Source organism: Protopterus annectens, chromosome 6.part0 (assembly GCF_019279795.1).
Source record: "Protopterus annectens isolate FY-2018-M chromosome 6.part0, PAN1.0, whole genome shotgun sequence".
Taxonomy (NCBI): domain Eukaryota; kingdom Metazoa; phylum Chordata; order Ceratodontiformes; family Protopteridae; genus Protopterus; species Protopterus annectens.
Window position 1 is genome coordinate 79,162,513 of NC_056737.1, and position 19,657 is coordinate 79,182,169.

At 41.8% G+C, this 19,657-nt stretch overlaps 1 protein-coding gene across 4 annotated transcripts in view; it reads left to right on the forward strand.

The window, feature by feature from the left end:
- NPL (N-acetylneuraminate pyruvate lyase) overlaps window positions 1-19,657 on the forward strand; it is a 446,485-nt gene that overhangs the window by 317,609 nt on the left and 109,219 nt on the right. For all 4 annotated transcript variants that reach the window (XM_044073861.1, XM_044073864.1, XM_044073863.1 and 1 more), the window contains exon 10: window positions 6,074-6,158. In XM_044073861.1, coding sequence (XP_043929796.1) covers window positions 6,074-6,158 — 85 coding nt within the window. The remainder of the gene's footprint in view (window positions 1-6,073; window positions 6,159-19,657) is intronic.

Genomic DNA, 19,657 nt, shown 5'->3' on the forward strand with positions numbered 1-19,657 from the left:
CCATTCTCCCTACCCACAGCCAGGCAGTCAATAACAACAGATGCTTCGGATTATGCCTGGGGGGCCCATATGGCAGGAAAATGTATTCAGGGCACATGACCCACAAGCCAAAGTCACCTTCATATCAATCAAAAAGAAATGCTGGCTATTCAGAATGCCCTGACAGCTTACAAGGATCTACTCCATCCAGGACAATTCCTGATAAGGATGGACAATACTGCAGTCATGTGGTACATAAACAAACAGAGGCACTCATTCCTACCCCCTCTGCAGACAAGCCATGACCTTGTGGGACACAGCATTGACTTATCAAGTACACCTGCAAGCACAATTCCTGCCAGGAAAGAAAAATACTCTGGCAGACGAACTAAGTCAGAAACCTCACGGATAACCACGAGTGGAAACTTGATCCACAAGTCTTCAGCATGATAATAAAGAAATGGGGATGCCCAGACATAGATCTATTTGCCTCCCCTCACAACTGCCTGTTACAGAGATTCTGCACAAGGACATATCACAGGCAAGCATGGAAAGTGGACGCTCTATCATTCAGCTGGAAAACTCTTAACAGTATATGCCTTTCCTCCTCTGCCTCTCCTCCCCAAGGTACTCCTAAAGGTCAGACAAGAGAAGCCAAAAATTATTCTGATTGCACCAGACTGGCCCCGCCAGCACTGGTACCCAGTCCTAAAGAGCTTGTCTCAAGGCCCAGCCTGGACATTATCTCTGATTCCTCATTTACTGGCCCAACGAAACCATCAAATCCTGCACAGCCAGCTCACAACCCAAAATCTGGCAGCATGGCGGATAATGTAGCAATTCAGAACACACCTCTCTAAAGCATTGATGGATGTTATTTTGGAGGCCAGGAGGCCCAGTACCAGGAAATCTTATTCTGAAAAATGGAAAAGATTCTGTGCTTGGAACTAGGCACAAGGAATTGACACGGTTGTTCCAAATGTTCCTCAGATTTTACAATATCTAACTGAGATGCTGGACAAAGGCCTATCCTTTTCATCAATCAAAATCCATGCCTCTGCCATTTCAGCTCATTACAATACGGAACCACCATTTTTTTCTCATCTGCTGCTAAGACAGTACCTCAGAGGGGCCAAAAACATAACACCTCCAAGGAGAGCACCAGTACATGCATGGGACCTCAATTATGTCTTGGAAAAACTCACACTGCCGCCCTTTGAGCCAGCCAATACAACTGAAATAAAGTTCTTATCTTGGAAACCAGCTCTGCTCCTAGCAATAACCTCTGCAATACGAGTCTCAGAGTTACAGGCACTCATGGCTGTGGAACCTTTTATCATTTTCCATCCAAACTGGGTTTCTCTGAGGATGAACCCAACTTTTATGCCTAAGGTAATGTCCAGTGTGGCCCTTAACCAAACCATTCATTTTGCCTACCTTTTATCCAAACCCACAGAATAAGGGTGAGAGACTCTTGCATTCTTTGGACTTACACAGACAGCTACGCTTCTACTTGGACAGAACTAAAGCTTTCAGAAAGACTGAGCAACTCTTAGTAGCATATGCTGCAGGATCACAAGGATAAGCCATCTCAAAGCAGACTATTTCAAAATGGATAGGCCACTGCATTCATCTCTGCTATTCACTACATGGCCAGTGCCTAAGGGCATTAGGCCTCACTCTACCAGAGTAGCAGCTACTTCAGCAGCCTTCCTCAGAGGAGTACCAACCAAAGACATTTTAGAGGCTGCAACTTGGAGTTCAGTGCACACTTTTATGAAGCACTACCACTTACCTCTCTATTCTAAATCCAGAGCAGGCTTTGCCACTGCAGTCCTGTAGGGCCTTATAGCCTCTCCTAATCCTTTTTAGACCCAGCCAACCTACCTCAGCTTTGGGATTCAACCCAAATGTAATGACTGCAACAGTGAAACACGAACATAGTACAGTTGTGTACCTACCATAAATGTAGATGTTAGAGTGTATTCACTGTTGCAGTCCAGGTTAACCACCCACCATCCCCCTTTTTTCTTTGCTGGGACTTATCTGTACTTCTCTATCCTATACAACCTATGTGGTGTGTTTGCTTGTAGATGAAGGAAATGTTTATTTTTTTGTGCATGCATACGTATTGGCATAATTTTCAGCCTACCAGTTTGGGGGCACCTAACATCTGGGGCAAGAAAAACTGAAGAAAATGGAGTCAGCTGCATCTTTTATACCCCTGGCGCACTGACGTCAGGGAAGAGGCGACAGCAACCAACGCCGGACCTAGACTTTGGAATTCAGGCCGACTGCGGGTAGCCTGCCAGCAGGATAACCCAAGTGTAATGACTGCAACAGTGAATACACTCTAACATCTACATTTATGGTAGGTACACAGCTGTACTTTCCTTTATGCCTTCTCCCCTTCCTGCTCATTCAGAAGGTCCCATTGAAGATCCAGAAGGACAAACCAAAAATCTTGCTGGTGACCCTCTATTGGCCAAAGCAGCATTAGTTCCCCCTTCTCTCTCTCTTGCCAAGGTCACTCACCACAAGTTGTCTCATAAGGTTGACCTGCTTACACAACAAAAGGGATCCCGCATTCATCCTCATCTGAAAACAGCCTAACCCTGTGGGTAATAAACTTCAGATCCCTTTCATACACCTCTATTCTGAGGACGTGCTATTTGTCCTGCAGGAGGCCAGGAAACCCACTACCAGGAGATCCTGTGCATCAAAATGGAAAAGGTTCTCCAGTTGGTGTCTTTAAAGGCAACTAGACCCCTTCCAAGCAGAGGTTCCTGTAGTCCTAGCCTGTGTGTGTGAGCTCCTAAAAACGGAACCATCATACTCTTAAGTGAAAGTCCATTTATCAGCCATTTCTGTATGCTTACTTATGGATTCACCCCTATTGTCAAGATTGGAGATGAAACTTTTCCTTAAGGTGTTCTCCATATCAGACCACCAAGAAAACCTATCCCTCCTCCATGGGACTTGAACTACATACTGGAGAAACTTACCAAGGCCCCCTTTGAACCGGCAGTTTGTCTCCTTTTGTTAGTAGCCCTTACTTCAGCTAGGAGAGTTTCTGAGCTGCAAGCACTCATGGCCACTCCACCCTACACTATCTTCCACAAGGACAGGATAACTCTTCGTACCAATCCTTCCTTCATGCCCAAAGTGGTCATTGAACTGTCCCTCAACCAATCTGTCCATTTACCCACATTTTTCCCTTCCCCACAGAATGACAGTGAGAGAGTGCTCCGTCCCCTTGATGTTCACAGGCAACTGAGGTTTTATATGGACAAGACCAGTCAGCTCTTTGTATCTTTCACCCCAGGGCCCTGGGGAAAGCTGTATGCAAACAGACAGTATCCTCCTGGATATGCAAAACTATTTCCTTCTGTTACTCTTTCCATGGTAAAGATTTACCCCCCGCTCTGTTAAAGCACATTCTACTAGAGCAGTGCCCTCTTCAGGGACTTTCCTCAAAGGCCTGCATACAGCTACTATCCTAGAGCAGTCACATGGTCATGTGTACATACCTTCAAGCATTATAAATTGGACAACATCTACAGAGCCAGGGCAGGATTTGCAAGGGCCATCCTCCACACTTTCCTGGAGACTAATGCCTCTTCCTCCATCCTTTGACCTGGTTGAGCTGTGGTACTTTCCCACAAGTGAGAATACTGTAACATGAGAATAGGACATAGATTGGTTGTGTAAAATCTTACCATAACCATAGATGTCCTTCTCTTCCATGTTGCAGTATTCCTTCCCTCCCTCCTATCCCCCTTTATGACCTTTTCCCAGTCTGGATGGCATCATTCCTGTTTTCATTAGACTATTGTCCAACTGGGCAGTCTGTTCTGAGGTCTGTGAGTATAGCTGTCACATTTATGGCCCTGCTTGTGACATCCCACACACCTGACAGTAACCAGGCTTAAGCTTTGGAATAGGAGCCAGACATTCGGGTCGCCTGATGCACGGAGGATCCCACAAGTGAGAATACTGCAAGATGAAAGAGGAGGAAATCTATGGTGATGGTAAGATTTTACCAAACTAATCTTTTTCATGGTGATGAGATGACCGCTTCAGTGTTGGTTTCTGGTCCTCTTCTGATGACCAAATCACTTCAGTTATCCCATCGTACAAGAACCCCCCCCCCCCCCCAAATACACACACTCACTCACTCATCTGTCCAATGCTGGTTGCTACCCTTTTTGTAGTGGCGGATGTCCCCAGTCTGTTGGACTCAATGACTTGTATCTTGAATGACTTGCAAGTCATGCGTTGAAAAATGAACTGTGTTCTATTTTTATATGGCGTATACCAGAATGTTTGAAGTGCAGTTCCTTAGAAAAAATCCTTATTGAACAAGTGAAATTCATAGTAATGTATCTAATGCTGACCATGGCACTTTCCCATGCAAAAAGTATAACTGCAGCTGCCTATTGGATGACAGTGGGACCTTCTTGCATCTGGATACTGATAAAACTTTGCTCTTTAACTTGTCAATTGTAATACTACTAATGTAGTATATTTAGCCCATTGCATTTGATGCAAATCATTTTATGTAGGAATGACAGCACGCAGGCTACGCAATCTAATAAAAGAACATGTATATGATATCCATAGGAGAGAAGATGCTAGTGCATTAGCGAAGCATGTGATTGAAACAGATACATCACTTAGCTTTAAGTTTATGGTTGTTGAGAGAGTATGGTTAGGAAGTAGAGGGGATTCAGTCAAGAACAGGGTAGAGCTGAAAGAATTGGAGTGGCTCATTAGAATGCATGCTACTATGGGTAAGGGGTTGAATGATAAAATGTCTATTAAACCCATACTAGCTAATAGATCCCTTAATAGATTAGTTTATATGTTATTTATTTATCTTTTAGAATGCTTTTAAATTGACTACCAGTGATTTTTTGAAGTTTTGTTTAAGTTAATTAGGCTTGGGCTGTGATTGGATGAAATGAATTTAAATAGCGATTGTGACAGTCATTTGTATGATGAAGCAGCTCTGGCTGCGAAAGCACTCACCTGTTTGTTTTTGGAATAAAATCTTTTATGATTTTTATTTGCTGTGGTTTGGTGCCTACCATTATTTTGCTCCTTATTGAACGATGTTTTCAGCTGTTAAATAAGATAACATTCAGCAAAACATTGAGAGATGTAAACTGTAGAATATTAGCTTTGTTTTTTGCAAAATATCTGTAGAAATGAATAAATATTGTAACATTTATAATATAGGAAAAGTCATAAGAGTTAGAACGCTTGTCAGGCGACTGTTACCTGAGAGAGTAGGAGTAGAAAGCAATAAATTAGTTGTAGTGTGCATAAAATTAATTCATATGACAAAAAGAAAGGATCAAAATTTAGAATTTATAATCAAGAAGGGGATAGAGTAAGAAAATAAAAAGTGACAATGATGTATTTCTAGATGTAGATGACACAAGATTGTAGAATTTAGACAGTCTACAGTGCAATCACTATTAGATTGAAATGAATGCAATATTCATTATCTGTGGAGGCTATCCAGCATCATTGAAGCCACTGTTTGTATTCTTACGTCAAATGAGACTGGTTTGATCTTGTACACAAAAAGCTTATCTGCAAAGGTGATCATTCTAAGATTAAATCTTTGAAAACTAATCCATGACTGCAAGCAACAACCAACACTTAAACCATGTCTGATCAGGTACCTTTTGTATGTGTCATCATTTTCGTGAGACATCACTGGTGAGTGTCATATCTGCAGTTCTGATCTTTGTTTTACACTTGGGTGCATCAGAAAAAAAATGGAGGATATATTCTATACGGACTGTCTTGTAGAGGCAAGGTGTATTGCCCAGTTATGAAGTCAGTGGTGCTGGGAGAGAAGTTTATTGAGCTGGTTGTCATGCTTCAAGTTTACAGTCTTGCTAGTGAGGGAATTGTATTTCAAACTTGCATTGTTGTGCTGAATACCGAATGTTACTATTTTCTCGTTGTACACCTGTACATTGCCCAATTCTTAAGTGCTGTAAAATGTTTGCCATACAGCTCTTGACATTCTTTAATTCTATCAATACACTTAAAACACTGTCACATTTTATTTCTCTAGTACTTACAATTACTTGGGCTGGTGGAACAACAAGATGCTAGACAGTTTTCACCAAAGCAAGTATGAGGAAGCAAAGAATCAGCAGGTAAGAGCATCTGAATTTATATTTTCATACTTCTAGATCTCATGTCAGGTGAGGAGCTGTGATGATCCATGATAGGCTTTTCTGCTATTTTACCTGTTTTATCTAAGAGATGGGCAGTGAAACATAGTCTCTCTCAAAAGAAATGTGTGTACCTAGTGAGTTGTCAGAGTAAGCTGAATTTGACATGTTTGCCTTTCAGGCAAAGGTACATTTCTAGTTCCAGTGCTATACTGGAATGATGAAGATGTTTTCACTGTTGAGAGGTGCTCATTGTTCAGAGTGCTACTTTCAAATGTTATCTTTTTGTTGTCTGTATGGTGTGTATTCATATCTTGATTTCCAAAACAGAAGGAGAAAATGCAATTAAAGACATTTTGCTTTTAAGTGGATTGTGGAGGGTTTTTTCATGTTTTCTCAGTTTCTGATCACCATTAATTCTTTCTGTTGCTCGGTCATCCCTTTGTTCCCAGATCCTAGAGGCATTCAATCAGTGGTTAAAACAAGACTATTGGGCTGGTTCAAAGATTCTGGTTTCCTGATCTGTACCCCAATGGCTTGATTGCGCACACTTTTGAGATAGTCTGCAGAACTAACCCAGTGCTGAATCTGTCTGTGACGGTCTTTTTGCTTCTGAGCTAGAGCTCAGCATGTCTTCGCCCTTGGACTGCATGCCATTTGTACTTGATGTCTACTGTGTCAGTTGATCAAGCTATCTCTCCCCCCACCCCCAAACAATGGTTGAACTAGCAGTGGATACATAATCCCACCCCTCTTGGCTTGCTTCACTATTGCATGGGGTTACTCCTATGTTACAGAGCTTACCACTGGTTCATGCAGATGTCTTTCATTGGTCACTGTTGCAGTATTACTAAAGGATGTGAAACACTATCAAGGGTCACCATGCATCCAGCCAGCATACCAAGTCCTGGGTGCCCTCTTATTCCATGATTCCAACATATGACCTCAACCCATTGGAGCCAGGGATACGTAAAGGGACGTGTGTAGTCATGAATCACCTCAGAACTTTATTGCCACTAGCTAAATACCGAGCCATCATTTTAACTTCAGTCCATTAGCCATACAATTTGTTCCTCTTTCTCAATTGTTGGGCAGATAGACATCTCCAGCGGGGATTATCCTCTTCTCTGTTTTTTGTATTTAGGTTTGTACAGCCACTGGCTCATGCAGTTTTCCATTGATGATTTTGAAATTTAGTTAATGTGTTTCCTGATGTCTTTTGCTACTTAAAATTTGTGCATGTTTGACCTAACTTTTATGCATTAACTCCCTCCTGACCTCACCAGATATAGCTCACATATTTTTCGTTCTTACCACAGTTAACTTCAAGTAAAATTCAAACTTTTACAACCCCATAACCAACAAACTAAGGCTGAAACGAAGAAACAAATTGAAATGGCAGTCAGTCTTATCACTCCATCTCTCTCAACTTAAAACGTAGTAGTGATGTGCACCCCTATTTCTGTCCCACCCCCTCCCCATCCCACCATGCTACCTCTATTGATCCTATCTCTCCCATACAACACTCCACAAACTCTTCTCTACTTATCCATATTAACATTAGAATCATCTATAACAAGCTACCAGAATTCCATGCATTGCTTGCCTTGTATCACCTGATATTGTAGTAATAACTGAGGCATGGCTGAAAAATGAAGTAAAAGTTGAAATACTTGCACCTGATTATAATGTACTCAGGGCAAACAGAAAACATAGGTTCAGAGGCAAGTACTAGGCTAGCTGTCCTTGAGCCATTTTCCCCCTTTTGTGCTCAAATTAACCTGTCCCATTTAGTTACAGATTGGTGTTACCCATCCCATGCTCAATAATTGCATTACCCCTTAATGACAATAATTAGGATCAAACCATAGGTAATTTGAGGGTGCCCATGCATGGGATAAAGCATTTAGGAGTTGCCTGTGTCCATTAGTACAGGGGTGGTCCTGAGCTAAACTTTCTGTTTCCTGTCCATAAATTCACGTTGTGCTTGAATAAGCTTCCATTAAAAAATGAATAATTAGTAGAGCATATAAAATATTGCATGATAACTTTAAGAATCAGAGAAGGTTAGAAAGGATTGGGAGGAGATTTGCTAAGCAATTTGCAAAGAAGCAATGGGAGAATATAGGTAGGTCTCCCAAATATGCAACAAAATCTAGAAGATTTAGAATTTTTGCTTGGTAATGTTTACATAGTTTTATACCCCAAGTAGACTCCAGAGAATTTTTCCTCTGGTAGATAGCAAATGTTGGAGGTGTGATGGGAAAGAGAGGTAATTGGGAACATATTTTCTGGAAGTGTAGTGAGTTGGAGGACCTTAAGGAGTCCCTGCGGGATGCACTGTCAGAGATGCTGGGTGGGCAGGTTGGTGTGAAGAGGGAGCTGATTTTCTGAGTTGTGATACAGAATTGGAATTGCCTAGACATGGTAAGGCCTTGCTATCTCTAATTATGGTGGCTGCCAAAAAAGCAATTACTAGAAAGTGGAAATCAAAATCTAAACCAACTATATTACAAGTATTACAATACTGAATATGGTAACAGGTAAAACAACTGGAATTGAGATATTTAGAAAAAGGTAGGAGCAAACTACATAGGAAAAATTAGATTTGTGGGAACAATACATACAGGGGAGGAATGAGGTTTAAAAGAAGGCAAGGCTTAAATGAGCCTTGTAATTTTTGACTGAAAATGATTGGGTAGGTTATAAGTGATGTAATGTTTTTGCAATTGGGAAAGTGTCAGTATGGTTTGTGAAGTAAAATGCTTGCAGCTAAGAATGTTTCGGTGTTTGTGTGTTCATTTATATAAATGTGTGATTGCTTTTGTCATAAATGATGGTTTAATAAAGATAGTTAAGTTCAATTGCTGTCCCTTTTTATGTAATGTTGCTTAGGTTGTATGATAATATAGCAATATATGTGAAGCATAATGTTTGTTAATTTTAACTTAACAGGTTTGATTACTTTGATAAAAATGTGCTTGTATCACAAGAGATAATTCAATAAAGGTGTTTAATTAATTTATTTATTTTACATTTGTTGACCGGGCTAGTCTAGCTGGATATATATCCATTTTCAGTAAAGGCCCGGGGAGAAAAGCTCCACAAGTTGTGACAAGTTTAATCAGAAAATGGCAATACAACATTAGATTACAAACTTAAGTAGTTATTACAGGTTTTACAGATAATATGAATAGAAACAAGAAAGTTTTTTTTTATACTATAATCATATGAAAACATATATTTACAAAGTTTTCTGTACAGTGAAAGTTAACAAGGGAAAGGTAAAGGAAAAAAGTAAGGTTAGTCTGGGTTAGTGCAGGAGAGCAAAGCCAGTGTTTATTGAGATACATTTTCAGTTGTCTTTTGAAAAATGGGAAAGAGGTCAAAGATGAGATATCAGAGGGTAGTTTGTTCCATATTTTTCCAGCAGAGTTATTGGGTTTGGTAATATTAATCTGTAGTTTGTTTGAAGAACGTAGTTGCCTCAGGTTATTATATGGTGAAATAAGGCTAGAGAGTATTGGTGTATTGGCTGGATGGTATAGTATCTTGTACACTAAGAGCTGTTGAAGTACAAGCTGGTTAGGAAGTTCAAGCCAGCCTAGTTCTCTTAGGTTCAAGCAGTGATAAGTACGAAAAGGAGATCCTACTGCGAATCGAGCAATGTTATAATAGGATGTTGCTAGTTTTTTGAGGTTGTTTTTTGAGAGATTAGTGTAAATGGGGGAAGCATAGAGAAGAGTAGAGATTAGGTGAGATCTAGCTGTAGTGGACCTTGCTGCAGGTGTAAGGAAAGGTTTGATTCTGTAAAGGGATCCTATTTTTTTATTAACTAGTTTTATTGTGTTGTTGATGTGAGAGTCAAAGCTGAGATCATTATCAATAGGTATTCCTAATAATTTTGTGGAAAGGTCAGGAGAAATGAGAGTACCGTCAGAGGAAGTAAGAGTAAAGTGTAGTGGAGTAGACTTGCGGGTAGGTGAAAAAAGTAGCAGTTTGGTTTTCTTGGAGTTAAGGAGTAGACATCGGTGAGAGAACCATTGTTGTACAGTGTTAAAAGCTTTTTGGGTAAGAGATTGGAGTTCAGTTTGAGAGGTAGCAGTGCAGATTATAGTAGAGTCATCTGCATATTGTATGCAGGTAGTATATGGGATAGCAAATTGTAGGTTGTTAATAAAAATAGAAAATAGAAGAGGGCCTAGAATAGAGCCTTGAGGTACACCTAAAGAGATAGGTAGAAGATTTGAAAGTGAATTTTTCCAGAGTACTGCCTGCTGACTGTTTTCTAGGTAAGATGTAAACCAAGTTAAGGAAGGAGGGTCAAGAGCAAGAGATTTAAGTAAGTGCAGAAGAAGTTTGATTAACCATGTTGAAAGCTTTGGATAGCTTTGGATATATCTTTAAACTATGGAACAGGGTGAATTTTGTTTTGTGTGGATGGGGAGTCTGTTCTAGAACAGTGGTATCCTCTACAAGATATACCTGTCTCTCCAAACTGTTCTGTTGATGCTGCAGAGCAGGTTTAGATCCTAGACCAATTATTTCTGATGCCGTAAGAGACGTACAACATAAAAGCTGATGGAGATGCGATACTGTATAAAAACACTGCAGTTCACCCTGTCACCTCTAACACACACATACACACACACCCATCTGACAAAACTGAAATATTCATATCTACTTTCAAACTAGTAAATCAACACAACTTGTATCCCACCTGGAACCAGTAATAGAACAGCAGATAATCTCTTCTGCTGGGTAGCATCCAGCATACCCCACAAAAATATACTATTAGATGACTTAAGTACTGTCTTTCTCTAAACCCCCCAACTAACATTTCCACCCATAAAATAAATTTGTATGGACTACCACAAATGATCACCACTCCCACTTTCTTCAGCAAAAAAAAATAAGGGAACCACAGCAGACTGGATACTTACTTCTATGCAAGGTAAACTCTCTATGCTGGGATTCTCTCAGACTCCTTAAGTGATCGTCCCCTTATATTTACCATAAGAAAGCAAACAAAAAATCCGCAAACAATACTACTTTAATGTGAGTCATAACTTATTTTATTTATTACATTTGTTATCCAGGTAGTGTCCGACTGGGCAAGTAGCCCATTTTCAGCGGAGACCCGGGGAGAAAAGCTCCAGTAAAAATGCATAGAAGTAAAACTACAATATTGATACAAATTTAAAAAAGAAAAGTGAGAATATAGCATACAATAAAATAAACATAGTACAATTAATTCAAGGATATATTGATACAGAGGAAATAAAGTAAGAACATTTTAGAACATTTGAGCATAGGTGATTGAATCGAGAATCATTGAGCAGTAGATCATTTCTTGGTTGGATGAGTATAAAAATTGAAACTGACTTGGAGCATTATACAATTATGCTATACTGTAACAATGTGTCTTTGAGTAACATAAATCTTTGTAGAAGTGATACTAAAAATAAGTTAAGCAGTAAAAAACATAATGAGCTGAGTTTATCCTGGTGGCCAGCATGTGCAGAGCCAGTTATCTTTAAGGTATTTATTTAGTTTTATTTTGAAGGAAGAATAGTGGTGCATGGTTTGTTTGCTTCGAAGGAGAGCATTTCAGGACTTAGCTATTTTGTGCCATGGTAGTTGAGACTGAGTTATTTTGAGCAGGGGCTTATCAGAAGACCTAAGGTATTTGGTGTTTACCTGTAGTTGGACTAGGGTGGAAATTGCTAGACAGTTATTTGGGTTATGAATGATTGTGGGTGAAAGAAGGTTGAGTGTTAGGTTGGGGAGTCTAGCCATCCAAGTTGTTGGAGCGGTACAGTGATGGGTTTTGTGGGGGTGATTCATGGGAAACTTTGCTGTTTTGTTGTAGCAGGACTCAAGGTTATGAAGGTCAGTTTTGCGTAAGTTTGTGAGTGTGTGTGAGCAGTAGAGAAGGGTAGACAGCAGTTGTGGTCTAGCAGTGGCTAATCTGGCTTGGGGTGTTAGGTAGGGTTTGGCTCTATAAAGAGCACCCATTTTAGCATGGACATTTTTGATTGGGAAATGTGAACATCAAATTTTAGTCTGTTGTCATACCTAGGAGCTTGGCCTGTTTTGCAGGCTCAATTATGGTACCGTTGGCTGATTGTATGCTCGGGGGGGGGGGGGCAGTTTTGCATGTTAGGTTTGTTGGAGAAAATTAACAACTTAGTCTTATTTGGGTTTAGTATGAGCTGGTGTTTTGATAAGTTTAAATTTTCTGGAATGATTTTTGCATCTTATTCTGCAGCTCTAGTGGGGAAGGGGTGTGTTTTCTCCGTACTGTATGAGTGAGGCATGTTTGGTTGCTGAAATTAGATTATTAGTAAAGATGAAGAGCAGGGGGTCAAGCATGGCTCGTTGGGTTATACCTGTGGATACTGGCAGCAGTGGGGAGAGAGTGTTTTCCCATTTAGTAGCCTGTTAACGGTTAGATAAATAGCTGAGAAAACCGTATTAGGGATGTTGAACTAAGATTGTATGAGGCCAGTATATTAAGTAATAGTTTATGGGAAATGGTGTCAAATGCTTTTGACATGTCCAAGAAATTTGCTGAAGCTAGTAGTCCTGTGTCCATAAGGTGATGGTTAGTGTTGGAGAAGGTTAAAGCTGTGTTTGTCCTTGGGTCTAAAGCCATGCTGGGTTTCGGATAGAAGGTTATTAGTGGTAAGGTGGTTCAGTAGTTGCTGATAAATGGATTTCTCTAAGATTTTTGCTATGGGTGGGAGGATAGCAATGGGGCAGTAGTTTGAGATATCTCTAGTGGGGCCACCTTTGTGAAGGGGAATGATGTGCGACACTTTCCAGAGTTGAGGGACGTATTGTTCTGAGACTGAGCGATTGATTAGTATGGACACTGGGTAGGCAATGGATGGAGCCGCAATTTTTAGGAACTAATTTGGTAGTTGGTCGGCTGTGAGGCAGCATGGTTTTAGTTTGAGTAGAAACTTTTTGATGTAGGAAGTTTGACTAGGTTTAAATGAAGAGTCCACTAGGGCTAGAGTCTGTAGAGGGAATTATGTGTGGTAGATTTTGGTGGCGATCTTGGAGGCTTGTGATTGAGTTACTGAAGTTTGTATTAAGTTGAGAGCATAATGGTTCAGTGGTATTTGATGTGGAAGTAGTGGAGTTTTTTCCGGTGATGAGGTGGTGGTTGATTGCCAGAATTTCTGTGGGTTATGTAAGTACTTTTTGAGGGCGGCCACGGTGGTGCAGTGGTTAGCATTGCCGCCTCACAGCAAGAGGTTCTCCGGTTCGATCCTTGGCTGGGGTGCCTTCTGTGAGTCTGCATGTCCTCCCTGTGGTCGTGGGTTTCCTCCGGGTGCTCCGTTTTCTCCCACATCCCAAAGACATGCTGCAGGTGGATTGGACACTCTAAATTGGCCCTAGGTGTGCGTGTGAGTGTGCCTTCTGTGGAAGGTTGGGCGCCGGGCTGGCAACTCGTAAAACTCCACTGCCATTCAATGTGCGGACAAGGCGATCCGCTGTGGCGACCCCTAACCGGGAAAAAGCCGAAAGAAGAAGAAGAAGAAGAATGTAAGTACTTTTTGAGAGGTTTGTTAGTAATGTTTCTCATCATTGTAGATTTGTTTCTTAGATTAGTTTCTTAATTGCTGATAGGCTGTGAGGTTATTGTTTTTAGAAGGTAGGTAAAGGGTCCTGGCTCTGTCTCTGTTTTTGATTAGTAGTTTAGTGTCTTGAGAAAGCCATGGTAATTGCTGAGATATGATGCAGATTTTCATGTGGGGGCTAGAGTATCTAGTATTCTAAGAAATGTGTTAAATAATTCAACTGCAAGGTCAAGATTTTGGTTTATTAAAGGTGACCAGTTGCAGTGTTGTAGTAGTTGGTTGAATAGATCAGGGGAGAAGTGTTTCTTACTGTGGATGTATTTGAAGGAGTTAGTGCATTGACTACGAACAATTTTTCAAAGCAGATATGTGGGGGCATGGTCACTAAGGCTTTTAGGTAGGCAGCCGGCTTTGTAACCTAGGTTTGGTACGTTAGTTACTATCCAATCAAGCAGAGACTTTTTTTTTGAGTGTTTCTGTGCTTGTGGGGCAGTTTATAACTTTGCAGAACTTGTAGAGGCTGATAAAGTTGGAAGGGCAGTTAGAGGAGCATGTGAGCCTATCAAGATTGAAGTCACCTAAGATGGTTGTTTCTTGATTGAATGTAGAGACAGACCAAGATAGTAGTTCAATTTTGGAAAGATTGTTCCCATGGGGCAGATAGGTAGCTATGATTATCATGGTTTTATGGAGGTTTATGGGCAGATGGGAGATGAGGATTTCTGCGTTGGTGTTGTTGGGTGGTGGATGGTTTATTTTGTCTACTTTTTGAGAATTCTTAAACATAACTACTACACCACCACCTCTTTTGCCTATCCTGTTCTGTTTGATTGCATTGTAACCGTTGCATGTGATATCAGAGTCTTTGATGTGGGGCTTTAACCAGGTTTCTGTTATAACTGCAATGTCTGGGGAGTAGGTGGCAAGGACAGCATGGAATTTTGAAATTTTATTTATAAGGCTTCTGAGTCAGATGTGGGGATTGTAGGTAGAGTGAATGGAGTGTTAGTTTTGGAAAGAAGTTGATTAGGAGAATGAGAGTTTGGGGGGGAATCTTTGGAAGGCCCGGGGTTGGGGTGGATGTCAGATAGTAGTTTAATGTGTAAGGGATTGCAGTAGTAGGTTTTTTTTAGTTTGGTGATTGACTGGTGGTATCTGAATGTGGGTAGTTGAGGGCTTGAGGATTGTATTTGCTTGAAGGAATATAGTAGAGAGGAGGAGGTGCTGTATAACTGTGTGCAGATGTTACTTTATGGTGTTAGGTGTAGGTCATGAAATGTAAGAAATGCTGCTTGGAAAATTTGAACCACAATGAAAATTCAAACTATTAGAAATTCGCATAACTTGGAAATGGAGCCAAACACCATAGAAAATAGGCAAAAAATATATTACACTAACCTCCAAAATAAAAATAACCAGGGCCCCAATTTTGTTCTGGTTTTCCATAAATCAGCTTCTAAATCCCGGCCATTCAACACAGCTTTCACCAACACTCAAAAGAAATAGCTCAGTTAATATTGCTAATGAATTTAACTCTAAGTCAATCTGTTCCTTACTCATCTGCTCTACACAACAGCAATGTAAACACATTGCAAACTCTAATACTTCCCTATACTCTGTCCCCACTGCTATCATTAAACTGCTACTTTAAGTAAAACTCCCCTCCCTAGCAGCAGACAGTCTACCTGGCAAAGATCCAAAAATGGTGGCCGAGGCTGTAGTGCTTACCCTTTTTCAGTTCTAATAAACAGCTTGATCAATCAGTAAATCTTTACCTTTTAGTGTGGAAAAATGTTACAACCTTCCTGTCCACAAAAGTGGTCATGCTATAGAACTCGCCAGTTACAGACCCTTCTCCATCCTCTCCCCTGTTAAAAATGCTCAAGAGCATTCAGACCCAGCTCCTACACCATATCACACAAAATGCAGTCCTTTCTCTCTTACAGCATGACTTTGGCTACCACCACAGTACCTTCACTGTTCTCCTTAACTTCACTAATGCTGTTAACAAAGAGAAATGATCATATACAGTGTCTCCCACCATATAATATAGGCCTTGACAACTCCTCTCTATCCTGGTTTTCTACTTGGCTGTAACAGATTCCAGGCTGTAAAATGGCTTACTGGCATCCCATCATTTCTGCTTGTTGGCAGATCCATGCTAGGACCTATCCTGTTCAACATCTTTTTTAATCACTTTGATTTGGCCAGTAAGAATGTTACCTTAGTACAGTATGCAGACAATTCTACTATTACCTACTCAGCCAGTAAAGTAGCTAGGGAAGGGTGAAAGGGGCAGCTGTGCTGGGTGGAAAGGGTTGAGGGGCTCAATCAGCCATCTTTCATCATGATCTCTTTATCTTTAAAGCAGTACTGGCTTTTAAAAGCTGGTATTGTGTTTACAGTGAAGCCAGAGTGCTGCAGCACACCTGGTGTGATCTAAACTGCAGCAACTGTTTTCTGCATTTTTAACAGGCAGCAGATGTTCTCCATGTTTCACTGTTGCAGTCATCACCTGTGGGTTATCCCTGCTGTGGTAGCCCTCGGCCCGCCCGAATACCTGAGTCACTGTTTTTCTGTTTCAGCTGCTGTCACCTGTAGACTGACGTCAGGTCATCAGTGCTATAAAGCAAGGCAGCTGACGCCATTACACCAGTTTTTCTTGCCATGGAGCCTGTAACAGATGCAGTTCGCAAGTGTGCCGGTTGGTCGATACCCGAGCTCCAGTCACAGCTGAAACGTCTAAGTACCCTGTTGGGATCTTTTTCTTGCACTAACCGATGTCCGAAAATTTAACATTTGTCTCGCCTGTGGAAAGCAGATCCTATACAGAGTCTTCCATTCATTAGGCCCAGACCACGATGTCCGCTGTTGCCAGTTCTGTGCCCTCTTTAACGCGAGAACCATTCATTGTAGAGCTCTCTTTTTGTAGACTGGTATTTTCATTCTCCTTCACAAATGGTGTCAGCCAACAATCCGTAGAAATTCCGAAAAAACGTAGGGATAAAGATGGAGACAGACCACAAAAGGCTAACCCTTCTGACTACTCTATCGCTAAGCAGGTAGTCAGTTCTCCGGAATTTAGCAGCCCCTGATGCCCGATATGATATCTACACAGGCCTCCACTGAGACCCTTTAAGTCCAATATGCCGCAGGAGTCTTCTTCATCTTCCGAGCCTTTGGTCGTCTCTCCCTCGGTTGGGTCTGGAGCCATGATGCAGACACCGGCTTCCAGGGAAGCCTTTTGCACTACCAGTTCTAGACAGAAACTGACATCTTCTCACCTGGCTGCTGTTTTTCTCAGACCGATGGATATGCTTAGGCCTACAAGCCAGGCCACTCCCAGAAAATCTGCCTGTAGCCACCATCTTACTCCTGATCTACCACCCCAGGCCCAAATGCTTAAGATGGCGGAGGATCTTATCTCTCTTATCTGGAGCAGTCAGGCCACAACTTTTAAAAGGAAAAGACACCCTTCTTCTGAACTAATAATAGAGCAAGATTCTGAGGAATCTGATTATTCAGACTTTGAAGAGGAACAACCACTGACTGCTTTTGAGGATTCAGATGCCAGAGGAATCGATTCCTTCTGTTTCCCCACCAGAAGACATTTCCTTTGGGGAAACCCTTCACACCCTCAGGGAACATTTCCACTGGGAATCTCAGGACTTTCCTCAGTCTAAGAAAAGGCTAAAAGAGTTTCTAGACTTGCCCCAGCACAGACCCTGCCTCCCCCCATTTTAGAAGTGGTGGATGATGTTTTCCATGAATCCAGCTTAGCCCCTGACGCCCTCCCACCTGCTCCCAGTAAACCTGACTAGTATTAGAGTACTGGTTTCTCACAAATACCTGTACAAAAATCCTGCTGCAGACCTGGAAGTCATTACACGGAGACCTAAAGGAGCCTAGGGCTAGTTCTGCAAAGAATCCTACTCCTTCTGACAAAGATGCCAGAGCTCTGGACAGATGTGGTAAAAAAGTTTACACCTCTGCAACCTTAGCTGTTCGAGCTCTCAACTGTCCGTTCCATATGTTAAAATATCAACACACACATTGGAACTATTAAAGCAAAGGATTTCTACCTTTCCTGACCGTCCCATTTCTAAAGAGTTAGATTTACTGCACTCTACTGGTCAAGTGGCAAAACACTCATTACACTGTGGATATGATGCACACTAGAAGCCTCTAGCAGGACATCAGTGTCTGGATCCGTCATTAGGAAACATGCATGGTTGAAGGAACAACCTCTCTAATTGATGCACCCTTGGACAAAAACTGCTTGTTTGGAGAAAAAGCAGAAGAGGTGTTTAAAAAGATGGAAGACGAAGCAAAATCTATGCAAACAGTAAAAGATTTCTTTCAAGTTCAACCTCCCAGATTCAGCAGGAATTTTCCCTCTAAGCACTGGACCTTTCCTGCACCTAGCAGACCGGGGCGAGGTAAGCCTCGCAGGGACAGACCACCCAGGCCCCTATCCCAGGGACAGCAGAGAACCAAACAGTGGACCACTTCCACCCCTAAGGCAGGGAGTTGTAAGCCATCCCTCTATGGCGAAACTCCCAATGACTCCCACTCACCCCTCTGCCCTCCTTTCACCCACCAAAAGCTAGGAGGAAGGGTGTCCCTTTGCAAAGAAAATTGGCTGTCTGTAACAAAGGACCAGTGGGTCTTAAAGATCACATTTCAAGGATACAAATTCACTTTCAACGAACTTCCAATTCCCAGAGGGTACCCAGACCTGCCTCCAAATCAGTGGACAGAGGCATTAAAACAAGTCCAAAGTCTCATGACCCAGGAGGCAGTAGAACCTGTTCCCGCAGATCATACAGGCAAAGGCTTTTATTCCAAGCTATTCCTTGTTCCCAGAAAGGAAGGCACTTGGCACCCCATCCTGGATCTGTCCATTCTGAACACCTCCATGGTGGTCCCCAAATTCAAAATGCTAACTTTGCAGTATCTGCTGCGTATGCTGACAAAAAATGCCTGGTTAGTGACCCTAGACTTAAAAGATGCCTATCTCCACATCCCCATAAGGGAATCCTGCAGGAAATTCCTGCGCTTCAGAGCAGGCTTGCAACGTTTTCAGATGATGATCGTGTTTCACTGTTGCAGTCATCACATTTGGGTTATCTGCTTGCAGTAGCCCTCAGTCGGCCTGATTATCAAAGTATTGGGTCCTGCGTCGGTTGCGGTCTATTCTTCCGTGACGTCAGGTAGTCAGGGGTATAAAGCATGCAGCCAATGCCATTACATCAGTCTTTCTTGCCGTGCGGTGCCCGAAGCAGAAGCAGTTCGCAAGTGTCGGTCGACTCCTGAAATTTTCGTTTCTGAGTTTCAGAACCGAAGTCTTCAACTAAAGCTAAGTACCCCGTCGGGGAAACTTTTTCTTGCTCTAAACAGATATCGGTAAAAGTCAGTAATTGTATTTCTTGTGGAAAGCAAATACCTCATAAATATTTTCATTCGTACTGTATTCTTTGCCTTGGCCCTGACCACGATGTACCTCGCTGTCGGTTTTGTGCCTTATTTAAACCTCGAACTGTTTGTCATCGGTATATTTTCGCTTCTAAATATTTTGGTACTCTGTTCAATTATCCAGATATGTCTTTGGTAATCCACCCAACTACCGACATTCCGAAAAAACGCAAAGATAAAGACAGAGGCCACCTAGGTCCAAAGCTGCCGCTGTTGCTTCTCCTAAGCTAGTTGCCAGTTCGCCGGTACTCAGTGAGGTGCTTTTGCAGCCCCTGATACCCGCTACTTCAGATTCGCAGGCCTCTACTGAGACCCATTCGGAGTCCGGTATGCCACGAGATGCTTCAACTGTGGAACCTGCGGATGTCTCTACCGTGGATGGGTCCGGAGCCGCTGTGCAGGCACCAGCTTCTG